Source organism: Pinus tabuliformis, chromosome 5_1 (assembly GCF_031772625.1).
Source record: "Pinus tabuliformis cultivar Carrire ecotype Pingquan chromosome 5_1, CPIR1, whole genome shotgun sequence".
NCBI classification, from domain to species: domain Eukaryota; kingdom Viridiplantae; phylum Streptophyta; class Pinopsida; order Pinales; family Pinaceae; genus Pinus; species Pinus tabuliformis.
The window spans coordinates 570,320,815-570,337,347 of NC_142305.1; the positions used below are offsets into that span (position 1 = coordinate 570,320,815).

The following is a 16,533-nucleotide window of genomic DNA, read 5'->3' on the forward strand; positions in this document are numbered from 1 at the left end:
GAATTGTTCAGGATGAACAAGCATTGTATTCTCTTCTCAAATATTCTGGTTAATGCAATATAGATAGTCAAGGTTTTTATCAGTTTCTTTCCCAAGAGAAATATTGTGTTATGTGCAGCTGATATTCTTCCTTTTATGCTTATTGTTTTCATCAATCAATTTTGGGTTTCTGTTAAAGAGCAGAGTAGATTCTTATCTTGTGCTTTAGTATATGACATAAGCTGTTGAATCTACAACTACAAATATGTAATGGATAAATGATATTTTCTATTATATTTTCGTGCAAAGTTAATATTACGCATATCTTATGGAGGTCTCTCATACATTGAGTTTTATGTCTAGACTATGTGTTATGTGCGACCATTGTTGGATATAATTTTAAAAACACTATAATGAGTGTAGTAAGAGCTGATAATGTATGTTTGCACAATAGGATTTTCTACAAAATATAGTAACTACGATATCCTAGGTTCGGTCATTATGAGCTAGAACTATCTCCTATGCCCTTGTCTCCCTGCTTAACCTTCCAAGGTCCTGCAAACCCATTGCATACCTAAGTTGAGACCTCGTATGCTTACAAATGTTGAAAATGTTGGTATCCATGGAGGTTTTATTGGAAAAAATTGACCCTTGTGTGATTTCACTCGCGAGTGCCAACAAATGGTTTCATTGTTGAGACTTGAAGGTCTATGGTAGAAAAGTTGACATGGAGGCTACCCCAAGAAGATATTGAACACTATCTTGACCAGAAATGATATGAGTTCATAGTAGGGGAAACCATGAACCTACATATTACTCCAAGAGCTTGATTGTGGAGATACCTGTGTTTTGAGTTCCATGAAATATTCTTCATGGATTTCCCCATCATCTCATGGGAGTGGATCAAATGCCAAGTGGAGCAATAATGAATGGTACCCTAGCAAAAACCTTACCACTAGATTCTCGAGCTACTGTGAAGAGTAAAAACTATATGTAAATTTGTTTCTAGAGTCATTGATTTCTAGTTAACTAGTATGCTACAAGGATACATAATAGAGTTTGTAATAGAGTCCCTAATCAATTGACCTGAATAGTATTCCCTAACTAGAATTATATTATAATGGATCTAAAACCTATTGGCTTAGAAACACAAAATATAGGTAAAAGAATGAACAATAAAGCAATAAAAAAAATTATTTTCCTTTGAATTTCGCACCAAAACCCATAATGGACTTAGGGTGGTGGGGGCTTAGGGGCATGACAAACTCTCCATAACCCCTGATTGCTCCCATAATAGTGCATAGTTCATTGGGCCAACATGTGGCGAATGAAACAAAGAATATAACACATACCCCACATGGGGGGAGAGACAAAGAGAGAGAGGGAGAGAAGGAGAGAGGAGAAGAGGAGGTAGAAAGATAGAGATAGGATGAGAGAGAGAGAGAGAGGTTGTGAGAGGGAGAGAGAGATGTAGGGTGGAAGGCTTGATGGTTGAGTTTCCTCCTCCAACCATGATATAGGAAATGAGACTCATACCTAGATCTTAGGACCTTATAATGGTTCCCATATTCCAACTAAGTGGGAGATCATGATCTCCATATATTACATGTAGTAGTTAAAGACACCGTTCATGGAATTGAATGCTTAAAATTGTACTTTAGGTCCTAGTGGTAAATATCCCTCCCTTGACCATGTCTAACACTCTATGACCCATGCTTGGCACACAAAACCTTCTCATCGTGTCCATATTGCAACCAAAAAGATAAATATGATAGAGAGATAATCTATGGTGGTTTGAGGACTCATTCATGGTTCTTAGGCCCTCCAAGCAACTTCTCAACTCTAATTTAGAAGTTTCATCAATTGACCTTGGTCCAAGTTTTAATACCAAAATCTAATTCTCCAAAACACTAATGGCGCCAGTATTCCCATTAAGAGGTAAAAGATACACTTGAGGTTATGCATGTGGGTTTAAAGTTTTGTTTGTGGTTAAATATTTCATGTGGGTTCAATATGTTGTTCATGACTCTAATGCATGAGTTTAATATGTTGTTTATTGGCCTAGGCTATGGTTGGAAATGTTAGTGTCATTATGTGGTTTTGATTGGTATTATATGTTTGACGGTTCGATATGTGATATATTATTTTCATACTTAGTCTGACACATAATATGTATACATTGCTTGCATCAAGAGAGTCAAAGAGGGGATAACTAGCTTCCTCCATATAGGGTTTGAGGGTAGGAGTGCTCGATCAAAATTTTTGGGATGTTTCCACAAATGGTTAAAGCTTATAAGGAACATGCACACATTCTTAATAACACATACACATTATTAGGAATGCACACACGTTCTTGGAACATGTGCACATTATTAAGAACACATGCATGCTATTTCATTTCAAATCCCTTAGGGTGAGAGTTCCAACTCTAGTTTATTTTTTATTTTTTTATGTTTACTTCCATGGATATAGGTTTGGAATGACAAACATGATAGTTTTGGATACAAATACATGTAAACTTTCATTTTTGATAATACCTTTAAATATATCTATTTTGACATTTTTTTTTTTAGGATACATGAATCACAACTATTGATGGAACTATAAAACCATATGGATTCAATTATGTAAATTCCAAATATATACAATATTCTAAAAAATAATATTGCTTTATAAAAACTTATGGAGTCAATTGTGTAGATTCCAAATATATACAATATTCTAAAATTTAATATTGTTTTCTATTTTCAATATATTTTTCTTGATATATGTCATAATCTTAAAAAGCATACCTCTTTTATTTTTGTCTATAATTTTTTCACCTTAACCATTTAAAAAAATGTTTATAATGTTAAGACCCATCTACCTAGCACTAGTATAAGGACTTCTAATCCATGGATATAATCACTTTATATATATATATATATATATATAGATAATTTGACCCATAAGGCATGGAGACAAGGTGTTTTATTAAGGCACTCTCTGGTGTAAAGGTCAATAGTTCAAAACTTTGTGAGAAAAGATATATCCATGCTAAGGGTTCGTGTGGCAGAGAACAGGTGCAATCCATTGGTGGTTTTGACAGTTTAGATGTGCTCGGGTCATGGTTACTCAAGCTATAAGTTAGGTGTGTCAGTTATTTTAGAACTCACATAACCTAACAAAACAAAGAATAAAACATGATCATAGAATTTGAAAAAATATTTGAGCACAAAAACAAGCTTTCTCCACAATTCTACAATATTTTTAGGGAAATTCTATATAGCTATATATATATATATATATATATATAATTTTACATGAAAAATTACAAACCAATATTAAAAAATTCAAATTTCACACATAGGCATACATAATTTCAATAAATAAAAATTAGATATTTAGAAAACTGATTTATTTTTCTATATTTCATTTTTCTACACTATATTTAAATTCGTTAAATAAATACCTCAAATCATCCTTCTAAATTAATAAATTGTTATTTTTCTATTTTTACTTTACCACTAATAAAACACAAAAGAAACATCCCTAAATTGCATGCACCCAACCCACCCAACAAAATATAAATATTACCAAAGCTTGTGCATCAACTGATGAAATGTTTTCATTAAAATCACTCTCTTACAAAATGATCCGTAAGGAATTTTGTTAAAGAACCATTACGGTGTCTCGTGAGACATTACCCTAAAATAATTTATCTTTTCCTTTCGCAGGTTAACTTTTGTTGGTTTCTTCTTTAGGTTACACACTTTGTGATACTCTTCTGCAAGACATTCCCTTTTTTTCAATGATGGGATTTGATTCCTTCAGCAAAATCCAAATGCGGCTCCCACTAATAGCTGACAAGCCCACTCTTTATTGATAGCTGACAACCGTACTCTTTATTGAAGTCCTTGAAGATGACATAAATCATTCACCACTGAGGGTTGAAGAAACCTATAATATCAAGGTAAATGCCAATTGTTTATTGGAGGGCAAGGGTGAGGGTTGAAGAAACCTATACTATCAAGGTAAATGGCAATTGTTTATGGAAGCGCATGGGTTAGGAATTTTTGTGAGTTGTCGTTAGCATTAAAAAGAAATGTTGTGTTTTTGGAGTTTACTATATTTATATATTTATTTGTTAGATTGCACTCTTTTTATTATAAAATTTTATTTTATGAATTCTTGACATATGTCATGTGTTTGTGGCATATTAAATATTTTTAATTCGATTATATATTGGAAAATATCTCTAAAAATCACAATATTTAACTTCTTATCAATACTAACCCAATACACCTTCCTAATTTAAAAAATCTTATTTTCACTAAATATTGTAAGTATCCATTTTTTCATTAACATTTTTTATATCTCTTTATTTTTTTCCCTTAACTTTGAACTCCATTTTTAATCCCTTCCAATATAAAAACCATTTACACTCTATTATTCCTCAATATATATCCACCTTCCCAATTACAAAAACCCTACTTTCACTTAATATTGTAGGTATCCATTTTTTCATTAACATTTTTTGTACCTATTTATACTTTTTTCATTAACTTGGAGCTCCATTTTTTTTATCACAGTCGATATAAAAACCATTTACCTTCTATTATTCCTCAATATATATCCCCTCATATGAAAACACATTGTATTGTATGATAATGCTCTCCACTGAAACTTTTTACTCCTATTATATACTAAATATATTATGTCATTTTTTCCTCCCTAATAAAACCCCTTATTAATACATCTTTCCATTAAAAAAAACAAACCTAATAATTTCTTTCAAATTTAAAACTTTTTATTTTCAAAATAATATGTAATCTCCATGTGTCTTTTCAAATCCTCTATCTTTAAAATACCAAAAAAACCTAGTGTTTTCCTCATAATGGGAAAATGTAATTTGGACATAGTATTTACACTAGAGAAATTGGCCAAGCCTCTCCTCCTCATGTCATCCACTTTCCCTTTTCTTTATTCTTTGCTCCTCCGCTTTCCCAAATTTGAAATACTCGTTCTCGGTGTTCTACCTAGATTTGAAGGGTTACCATCAAGTTTGAAGGTTTTAATGCAATAGCATTTTTAATTTTCAATTTGAAGGGTCTGGTTCTTTCTGGGTACTACAATTTTACTGAATAATGGAAATTTCCAACTTATTTGTTTATATCAAACATTTGTGTAGGGTTTCAACCAATTAACATTTCATTGAGTATGTGTTTACAAATCAATGATTTTGAGATCAAATCCCACAAAATAATTCTATACATGCTCTTCAAATTCCTTCAAGCTTTTGAAATAAAACCAATGAAACAATTAAAAAACTTTTAGCCATCTCAAATTGCTCATCCTTTAGATTTGAACCAACATCTTTTCTAGAAAAATTCAACAATTCCAATTTAATTAATCCTATTGACCTATCTTTGTATCTTTTGAGACAATGGCTAATCTTAAATGAAAAGACATATTGTCTTTACATCCCAGAAAATACAGTATCTATGATGAGCAGGAATTAGTGTGAGTGAAGCTGTTGGTCTTCAACACTCTCTTAAACCTAAAATGAAGGAAATGCGACCTGGGAAGAACACGTGCTGGAAGGCAATACGGGACAATAAATAAAATTAGAAGCAGAGGAATTCACACATAAATAAATTTGGTACAGCTGATCGTTTCCCGATTCGTCCGTATTACATTCAATTCCTGCCGAGTTTCCTGTAGCCCCTTGTACTGCATTCTGGATGCTACTCAAACTGTGTTCTCCCCCATCTGGTCGTAATCCCGACTGCTCCAACGCCCCCAACAGATCGACGCTGTCTTTAAGTCGAAGGGCAGCCGCGAAATAATCGTGTTGGTTCAGCACAGACTCCGAGCAAGTCCCGTGCTTCTCCCACTCGTGTTGCCAGAACTTCAAACTGTCACTGCTCGGGCAAGCCAACGATCCCCATTCCTGGTTCAACTCATCTCTCAAGTCACTGATCTGCACAGATTCAAATTAATTACTATTACGATCCAACCAAAACATTTCACAATGCAGAAATGGATTGAAGAGTAATATTTCCATCTATTTATTTAGTATACTTGTGAAGGATCGAAGGGATTGCTACTGTCGCAGTTAGAAGGATAACCACCATTGTCGTAATTTGGCCACAGACCATGAATCGAGAAATTCGACGGAGGCTTCCCAGTTGTAGGATAGCAGCAGCTACTTTCTGTATCGCAATAGGATCCTGGCCACTATCAAAACAATACACGCACAAACAGGAAATAATCTTGATTCGATGTTAGAACTACTTTATAAAATTCGAGATAATAAGGAATTTGATTAGGTTTTCAGTAGTTTTGTTTTGAACTGAGAAATGGACCTGCTGAACCAAGTAGAAGAAATCGAAGTCCCGAGCTTGTACTCCATCCAACTCGACGGCGCCCATGAAAAAGCATGTTATGAATAGGGCACCTACAGTTTTAGTGATCGACAATCTCATGAGCATGTTGAACTCCATGGCGGAACCTGGTATTTGCTGCTGCTCTAGCGACAGATGGGTATAGCGGGGCTGTGTATATAGAATAAGTACAGCGTGACAAACGGTTATCGCGGGGCTGTCTCTATAAAATAATTTCAGCATAAATTACTGCACCGCATTGGAATATTCGAATAATCGAACAAATATTACGGTGAATATGCGGGGAAAAGGAAGAAAGGTAATCAATAAAACCTAGATAGTAAATGGAGCATGAGTAAGTATTTAGGAATTGATTCTCATGATAGGTTTAATTGGGAGAAAGGTAAATCAAATATAATCAAAGTTGCGAGACAGGTAAATCAAAGATAATCTAAGGGGAGTGGAAAGTTTTTTTACCTCATTCTTAACAGGTGTAGATAAAGATAATCTAAGGGGAGTGGAAAGTTTTTTTACCTTATTTTTAACTGGTGTAGATAAACAAAATTATGTGATTGGAAGACTAAGAATTTTTATTTGGAATATTAGTGGTGCTAGTGATTTTTTGTGGTTGTCAAATATGGAGGAGCAACATGTTAAGCCACAAATGGCTATAAATAGAAAGAATTCAAAAGCACTAGATCACAAGTAACCTCAAAGATAAATCAACAGTCCCATATGATATCCCATATGATATCTTTTAGCTGAAGCTGGTATGTTTCCAATTGAGGCATCAACAATCAATCATTTGCAATCATTCATCTGCTAAGTTCCCAGTGACCCAAATTGATTGTTGAAGAAGAGCTAAATTGCTGGGAAAGGAAATGGATGAAAGGCGGGAAAAAGACATGGATGAAACAAAACAGAAAGCGGTTAGGAAAATGGGACATAAATCTGCATCATTGCCTTCACACTAAGGTGGGTGTTTGAAAAATTTAGGACTGCTATGTGGGCAAAATAGGTAGGTAGGCACAAATAAAGAATATTATGTTAAAGAATTTAATCCAACCGTGAAAACATGATGATAAAGTGAATTTGAGTTCCTTAATCAAAGGAACAACTAAAATTTCAATTGCTCGGATTAGCTCTCATCATCTAAGATGTGAAACTGATAGATGAGCCCTCCCTAAAGAAGATGAAGATTGGTAAAAATGAACTTGCATTTTTTGCAACAAAGAGGAGGTAAAAACAAAATAACATTTTATCAAAGAGTGTGCAATGTATGAAGTCATTGATAATCAGTTTAATAGCAAAGAAGATGAAGATTGGTAAAAATGAACTTGCATTTTTTGCAACAAAAAGGAGTTAAAAACAAAATAACATTTTATCAAAGAGTGTGCAATGTATGAAGTCATTGATAATCAGTTTAATAGCAACATAAAGATGAACGGTCTTAATAAACTTTATAAAAGGACAAAATTAAAAAAAAACAAAAACAATTTTTTTTACACAAAGTCAACTAAAAAAATCTGAATATAAATTAAACGATAATAAGTTTTCCCCTAAACTACAAAAACCTGTAAACATCATCAAAAACCATTCCATTTCATTTCCATCTTCAATTGTATAATCTATTAATCCATCGATTGCTGCCGGTGCGGGTACCGACAGCTTGGCTGCCCTCGATTTCAAATAAAAGATTTCTTCGGTTTCGAAAAAGGGCGGTCCCCACTTCCAATGTGCATTGTCGTAACATTCCAATGTTAAAACGCGGAATTGCAGAATATCTATCAAATTAAGCGGATTTGGTTCTTGGTTGTGATCTTGTAGGGAATAGCTAAGCTGACAAAAAGAGTTGACTCACACATGTATTTTAATTTAAGTGTTATATATAATATATAGAGTTAATATTAAAATATTTTATTTTATATATATCTATATTTATATTTGTAGTTGATATTAAATATATTTTATTTATTATTTTTATTGTTTAGATTAAAATGATATTTATAATATATTTTTAAATATATGTTTTTTAATTATTGTCCTATATAAAATATTTAACTTAATTATTAATATTAAAATATTTTATTCATCATTTTTATTTTTTAATCAATATTTTTTAAATGAATAAATTACAAATTGGAAATAAATCGAATTGAGTTTCATTTTAATTTTTAAATTAATATAAAATTATTTCAATTTTTAAGAGAAAGAGATCTATTAGGTAATATCCATGTTTAATTAAGTATTTTACACATCATTCACATATATATAAAACGTATCTATATAAATTAAATATTTGGAAAATGTGGATAGACATCAATTTATGATAAACTATGAAAACAATTATTTAATGATACATCTTACATTGCTAAAATTAAAAAATTAAAAAAATCACAAAATTTAACTAAATATACCTTTTATTATTATTATAAAAAAGTAATGCATATTGTTGTATATTTTTAATATATAAATAGTCTTTGTTACAATACCAAGAGTTTATACCATGGTTTATCAATAACAGATGCCCAAAAGACAATAACTCATTGCATATGGCACTTGTGCATATCACATTTTTTTTAATTAATCAATTTACTTTAAACCATATGTAGGCATAACTACTTTTGAGATAAGTCTTATTTGATTTGTGAATACTACTAAAAATATTCAATGGAGGTTAAATCCATACCATTTAACTAATAGTTATTGATAATTAAATTAAAGTTTTAACAATCATATTCAAAATGTTTATTAGCAAATACTTCTAAACATATTAGAGATCAATCACTGTGATATAATATGAACAAGTATTGTATGAAATGAGTTATGATTTTTGGGGCATGTTTTATTAATAAACCATGATATTGTAGCAAAGCCTATTTACAATTAAAGACTTCCATGGTAAAATTAAATGGTTGGTAATTTCCAATAAGCATCAATTGATAATAAGCACTAGAACACTTCAATAGTACATCTCACATTGCTAAAATTATTAAAAAAAATCATAAAAACTAACTAAATTATAACTTTATTTAAAATTACTATTACTATTTATTTTTTATTTTTTTTCTGCGTAAGACTAAGCTATTTATATTACAAAATATCAAAAATTACAACAATTTTTACATCAGGGCAGTGGCCCTGCATCTCCAGAGAGATTGGCAATTTCCCCATAATGGACCTTTCAGTGATGACACTGTTACAAAAATGGATCAACACGGTGCAAAGTTCCGACACAGTGGACATAGGAATCGACACAGTGGGTACATAAATCGACAGACAACATATAAACCGACACAGTGGACATAAAAATCGACACATTGGACACATACATCGACAGAATGACAAACAGACAAAGAGAGCAGAAGAGACGAACAGAGAGTTGCGTTCCTTTCCCGGCAGCGAAGATCAGAATGATGGCTGAGCTAATCCTCATCAGTTGTGTAAGGCTCATCCTTCATTTTGCCTTTGAGCTTCTGGGATTTCTCCGTGTCTGAGAGCAAAGACCTCTGTACCGGCTCATTGGGGCCAGCATCAGCTGCTTGTGTGGCTGGGGGAATGTCTTCTCTAGTTGGCCGCCTCATATCAACCGCAGGAACTTGCATATCAACCATTGGCACATTCAAGTCTTCCAATTGCCCCCTGAGACTGCTGCAGTGTTCCACCGAGACTGAGACAATGAGAGTGTTGTTCTCCAGAGTGCAGGGGATCTGGTAGCGAACAGCCGGATGCTCCACATGTCCACAGTCCATAATTTCTCCCCACACTCACATATTGCTGTGGCCTGCAAGTCTGCTTGAGTTCCTATGCTGCTCAGAAGTGATTTCCACCGAGGAGGAAGGCGAAACGACTGGCCTCTGTGTTGCAGCACGTCCCCTGGAGCCGCCACGACGACTGCTCATCCTGGGCCTTTCTCTCTGCATCTCCAGACAAGAATTCCTCTGAGAAATCTTACACTGAACCAGAGAATGTTCCGTCTCTGCCAGCGCTTGCTCGGACGGCTTGAAGGAATGCGGGAAGGCGGCATTGGGTTCAGGTTTAAGGAGCGCCATCAACATCGCTCTCTGCTGCGCAATGAATGCCGAAGAGACGGGCTTTAAGACCCAAGTTACCTCTCCCTTAATCGCATTAACTGTGCCTGCGTGCTGTTTCATTGTGGCTCGTCCGGGCTAACACCTGCCCATGTGACGAGCCACATGCCTATCGCGCGATGAAATCACCCGCATCCGGGAGAAAATTACTATTAGTATTATTAATTATAAAAGGAACTAATATATAACTTAAACATATAGACCTTTAGAAAACATATAACAATATACTTAACTATGGAGATTTACCCCCACTTTACCATGGTGATTTTTAATCTATCAAATAGTCTTTGTTACAATACCATGGGCGAATACCATGGCTTGTCAATATCACATGTCCAAAAACCATAACTCACTTCCTATGACACTTGTTCATATGATATATTTTTTTAATTAATCAATTTGAATAAAAGGGCAAAGAGGGCATAACTATATTGGATATAAATCTCAACCTTTGATTTGTGTATACAACTATAAATATTCTAGAATATTCCTTGGAGGTTAAATCCCTAACATCCACCTAATAATTATTGATAATTATGCCAATAAGCATGCCTATTTTGGAATAAACCTTTCACAATTTTAATTTATTTATTGTTTATTATTAGATAGATGGTAGGATTTCTCCTCAATAAAATATTCTAGAATATTCTTAATAGTTACACAAATGAAAAGACCAAAATTTGTTCTCAAATTGAAATTTATTTCCAAAGTAGGTATGTATTCCCCCCTTTTAATTAAACTCAATAATTAAAAGAATTCATATGAACAAGTGACATATGAAATGTGTTATGATTGTTTAGGCATGTGGTATTGATGAGCCATGGTATTGGCCAATGGTACTGTAACAAATACTATTTCCATATTCAGAATCTCCATGATAAAGTGGGGGTGAATCTCCATAGTTCAAAATCTCATTACATGTTTTCTTAAAATGTATATATATTTAACTTGTATATTAATTAATTTTATCAATAATAATAATAATAATAATAATAATAATAATAATAATAATAATATTATTAATTATTATTATTATTATTATTATTATTTAAATTCTTTGATTAGGGTGTTGGAAGTGTAAATGTTAGAGGCGCGGGAGAGAACTTGCCACCCTATTACATCACATCACATTTAAGAGGGCGGGGGTAGTGTGGCCAACACACCCTGTGCAACACATATATGAACAACATTCACAACCCTTCATCCTTATGAGGAACTGCATTTTTCTTGAATGTTATAGGATGAGAGATCTCACTCTATAACTTTTCTAGTGTGTCGGGACCTCACCTCCACTGCTAGTGGGACAATTCATTTGGGAGTCTGACAATGTTGGACATACATTTGGTAGAGAAAAGGTAGGGTATGTGGAGTTTTGTGGTTCTACCTTCTAGCTCAAGAAACAACTTTATTTTGAAGCCATGGATTGACATGCACTAGTTTTTGTGGTGGCTTGACTATTCATAATGGGACTCTACCACCCACACAATAGTCATTGCGTAATGATAAGGGGAGGAGCTATAGGCATGCAATAGATTAAACTCATGGGGCACTAACAAAAACCAAGGAGCTTATCATTGAAGGAGCAGGATGTGGTGGAAAGTTATGAGCTCTCACGACTACGCATCCTTTACTCTAGCAAGTCAATGAATGCTTGGTAACTTTATGTAGTTCCAACTCCTTTGGTTTTTCCAATTCATTCTCTAGCTCTACTTTTAACTAGTGGAAGTTAATAGGCAATGTTTTGAGTTCAATGAAGGTGAGTTGCAATTTGAATATTCTTGACCCCCAATGGTCATTTCACCCTTTGAGAAGTCTCTTACCTATGCTCCCTTACCAATTGTTTTCTTTTGGTAGCTACAATAAACCTATGTAGAATTTTGGGGTTCTCTAGATTTTCCCTTTATTTGGTTCTTTCTTCTCAAATTCCTAGGGTTTATGGGCATTTTGGGAAATAATTCTATCATGTCCTTTGTTTTTTTTGGTGCAGTATGCCCTGAAAACAAATGCGTTACCATTGGGGGTTTGGGGGAAAGGGTCATTAGGGTTTTCCCCACACCTAATCCCAAGACCAAGATTCTGCATCTATTTTCCACTCTTCTACACCCTTTGAAATTCAAGAAGAAATCCACCAGCTTGAAGCCATTGACCGAAAGTGACTGACAAGCCTACTCTGACTTAGAAATTCAAATTGAGGTCGCCAAATTGGCTCTTGACCCTCGACATACCAGTTGAAGATAGAGCCAAAAATTAAATTCCATCACCCTCCACTGGTAGATGAAGACACTCTTGGGAAGGGTCTTTAAGGAGAGACATGGATATGAGAATGATATAATTTCTTCTCTGAATGAAATCAAGCAGGTGTAACGTTATCAATGGTCATATCTCGATAGTTTGAGTGCTTGGCCTTATCATCTTAAAATTTATCTACAATGTGAGCCAAAACCCCGTGAAACAACTAGAACAAGTGCTCAAGACATGGCCAAAGTTACTCCATCTAACTCTTGATGTTATACTTCACCACTTGACAGTTACATTTATTTTTTATATTTTATTTTATGGTAGTTGTTAGTAGTTTCTCAATATTAGTTGCTATCATTTTATATGATCCAAACTCTTATTTATGGTCTTTACATGGACCATGCATTGCATGAAAATTGATGTTTTTCTTAATATATGAAGGAATTTTGAGGTAATGTAATTGAAATTCACAATAATAATAATAATAATAAATCACCCTACTATGAAGTATTATGTAAACGTTGAGATTCTAATTTGAAATTCAGCTTGAATCAAACAAACAAAAAGAGAATATTGAATAAAGTTATAATTTAATTAATTCATGTGATTTTAAAAAATTTAGTAGCATGAGATGCATGATGAAGTAAGTGTTTTGATGCTTATTAGGGATTGATGCCTATAGGAATTTACCAACCGTTTAATTTATATTGATGCATTAGTTAAATTAAATTTTGGAAACCCTATTCCAAAATAAAATTACCTATGGGCCTAATTATTTAATAATGAATTAAAATAAAGTTATAATTAAGATCATTTTTATGATTTTTTTAGTCTTAAAAATGTGAGATGTCTCATAAAGTATTTTGATGTTTATTATGGATACCATTTAATTTTTATGGTTATGCTATTATAGATATTGAAATATTTATTTTATAGTACCTAGAGTGAAAGTGAGAAGATTGATGTTTTATAGTGCTTCTAATCAATTAAAACAAACCAAATATGTATATATGTTTTTGTTTTGATTATAGTCTATGTTATTGTTTTTATTTAATAAATATTTTATCTTTATCTTGAAGAAAATATGTGTCAACTCTACATTCAATATGGAAAAAATTGCACATCTCTTTGATGCCATGTTAAAATTGGTTGACTCAATAACAAAAGTTGTGGGGTTGTTATTATAATACAAAAGGTTTATTACACATAAAAAGAGATAAATTCCTCAGTGTGAAATATTTTTTAGATTGAGAAAAATTGAGGAAAAAAAATATACTTCTTGATTTTAAAAATATACTTCCTGATTTTCATCCCTTCTCACATATAATACATATGATAAATCTAAGCAAAGTTTAATTTTTGGGATGATCAAAAAATTTTAATAGTATGTTAGCAATATGTAATTTCTTCCATGGTCAATATTTAATTAACACATACATTTATATAAGAATAAGTTTTTTCCCCAAAGAAAAATAGTAACTTTCATTAGATAAGGTTGAAATATACATGATGTAGCACATCAAAAATATGTTGACTTTGCAGAAACCTTGAGAAGGATATGTCAATATATGTTATTAGTTTTTACAAAAATATACATAAATTCAAAAAATATCTATTAGAAGATTCATGCCAAACAGTTGAAAATAGTTTGTGAATCACTATCATATGAGAATCATTGTCCCAAATCAAAATTGTATATAGATAAAAAAGGAAAGTAAGTTTTTCCCCATACCAGTCAAGATCTGTAGTTGCCTATAGTTCCTCAACAAAGGGTCTATGGTACTACTCATAATTATCATTCCCATTTTGTTCAAAAATCTACCATAGCCCCCGAGCTCGTTGTGCGCCTTCCTTGGAAACATGATCAGAAATGATGTTCCTCTCCTTGTAAATATGATGATGGCTCATGAGATCAAAATTCCTTTCAATCATAAAAACTTCCTCTCGATAAGACTAAGTGTGTGCGAATGACAAATAAAATGTTGATTAAACCAATCTATAACCCCCTGTGAATCGCCAAAAACATGTAATTGTGAGCACCTTTTCTCAATGGCGAATAGAATGAGCAACTTGAGGCTAAAAAGTTCAACAAAATTGTTGGACCCATGACCCAATCCACTCTTTAGTTTAAAAGAGTGATTCTCATTTAGATAAAGGATTTCACCACCTCCACATAAGCCTATTTCTTAGGATGAACCATCAAAATAAGTCGAAGGTCGTTATTGGTTAATTTGTTCAGTGACTATAGTGCAGGATCTGGACCTTGTTTCTCCCAATGGGATGAGTTCATATAACACAATCACCTAAGCCCCAATACAATATGGACTTATTTCTTTTCCATGGAAAAATTAATTTATTCCTCCCAAGTCAGATACCCTAGCTTATAAGGGGAGGAAGACTCCAATTTTTTTTTAATGTATAGGTCATATTTACTTCATACATTCATTCAAATTGATTGTAAAATAAACTTAAATTATTAACTTTATAATATTTTTATTTTAGTTTTCTAAAAGCCATGTTGGAATAGCAAGCTTTGGAAATTCATCACACATCTAGATCTTATAGAGACAATCAATTAATGATTAATAGTAGGATGAGTAGTCAATTGAATGGTCAATAGAGAATTTGACTAGTTAGAAGAGTTAACTAAAATATTTGGTTATCAAATAGAATGTGTCAACTTCAAGGAATATATCAAGCACCATTGTTATTTTATATGGATTAGATATTTTTCACTTCAAGGAAAATATTTACATCGTGGTGCTATAATAGGATGGCCTTATGGGTCAATCTAACAACAACAAACGAATAAATATGAAATGTGGTCTAATCAATTTTGATATGTTCTTCATGTATTGAGTTATGTTAGCTTGTGCTTGAGAGTTGTAATGGTGTCTCTCAACACTGCTTCTTCTTGAAACGTTTTCTCTTTCATCTACCTAATTCCCTAGTCACTAACATTGTATTAGAACTACTAGTTTAAATACTCAAGCTATTGCCTTTCCTATTTTTGGAAGGGATCATCTAGATCACTCTTATTGAGCCATATCTATATAATGATTAACTTAGGGTTTCAAATTATAAACATAATTTGTTCTAGGGTAAAACCTACCATGATCTTATATGGAAACAACAATGGAACATGGGCACAATATATAGAGACCTTACTAGATATTAAGGAACTAGAATAGCTTATAAAGATTACTATCCTAGAGATAAAGGATGATCAATAGAAGTTAAACATCAATATTAAGAAGGGTGAGGTACTAGGAATCATTGCCACAAAATTTTTGAGGGAGATTCACCTTCATTTTGAGGGATAAAGTTAAAAACACTATTTGATAAGGTCAACAACATTCAAGTTATCCAAATTAAAGAAAATTTGATTTCCATTGATACTCCCTCCTTTTGGAAGAGTTTAATATTACTTAAATTTCTTTAGCAAGCTGCAATTGAAGTTGGGTGAATGTGAAAGGACAATCCAAATAAAGATGATCATCTCAATGAACTAATCATTATGAACTTGAAAACAACCTATGACATATTATGTTTGACATTTCAAGATAGTTGGGATTCTAGAAAAAAAGATTGTAGGGATTATACTTTTGATTTTCTCTATGTTTTTCTAATTATTTTAATTATTTTTAAAATAAATTAAATGGTGCACCAATATACACTAAGATATTCCATCTAAAATATAAATCTTATTTAATAATGTTAAGACCCTTCTACATAGCACTAATAGAAGCCCTTTTAGATTGAAGCATATAATGAATTTGATAATTCAAAAAACTAAAACCAAAATATGATTATAAATTTTGAAAAATAGTTCTTCATAAAAATAGTTCTACACACGGACA

The 16,533-nt window shown here is 32.6% G+C and overlaps 1 protein-coding gene across 1 annotated transcript; it reads right to left on the reverse strand.

Moving 5' to 3' along the window:
• Positions 1-5,518: 5,518 nt before the first annotated feature.
• On the reverse strand, positions 5,519-11,928 carry LOC149166112 (ribonuclease 1-like). The gene is made up of 5 exons (XM_089430048.1): positions 11,918-11,928; positions 11,599-11,633; positions 6,327-6,361; positions 6,043-6,198; positions 5,519-5,941 (listed from the first exon to the last, which is right to left on the reverse strand). Exons 1-5 carry the CDS (start codon positions 11,926-11,928, stop codon positions 5,519-5,521), a joined length of 660 nt encoding a protein of 219 aa, XP_089286174.1.
• Between the last annotated feature and the right edge of the window lie 4,605 nt (positions 11,929-16,533).

Coding starts and splice junctions, on each gene's coding strand:
- LOC149166112 (XM_089430048.1), bottom strand. Junction 6,362..11,598: donor TCATATATGTGTTGCACAGG/GTGTGTTGGCCA, acceptor ATGGAGTACAAG/CTCGGGACTTCGATTTCTTC. Junction 5,942..6,042: donor ATCCCTTCGATCCTTCACAA/GTATACTAAATA, acceptor GAATCTGTGCAG/ATCAGTGACTTGAGAGATGA.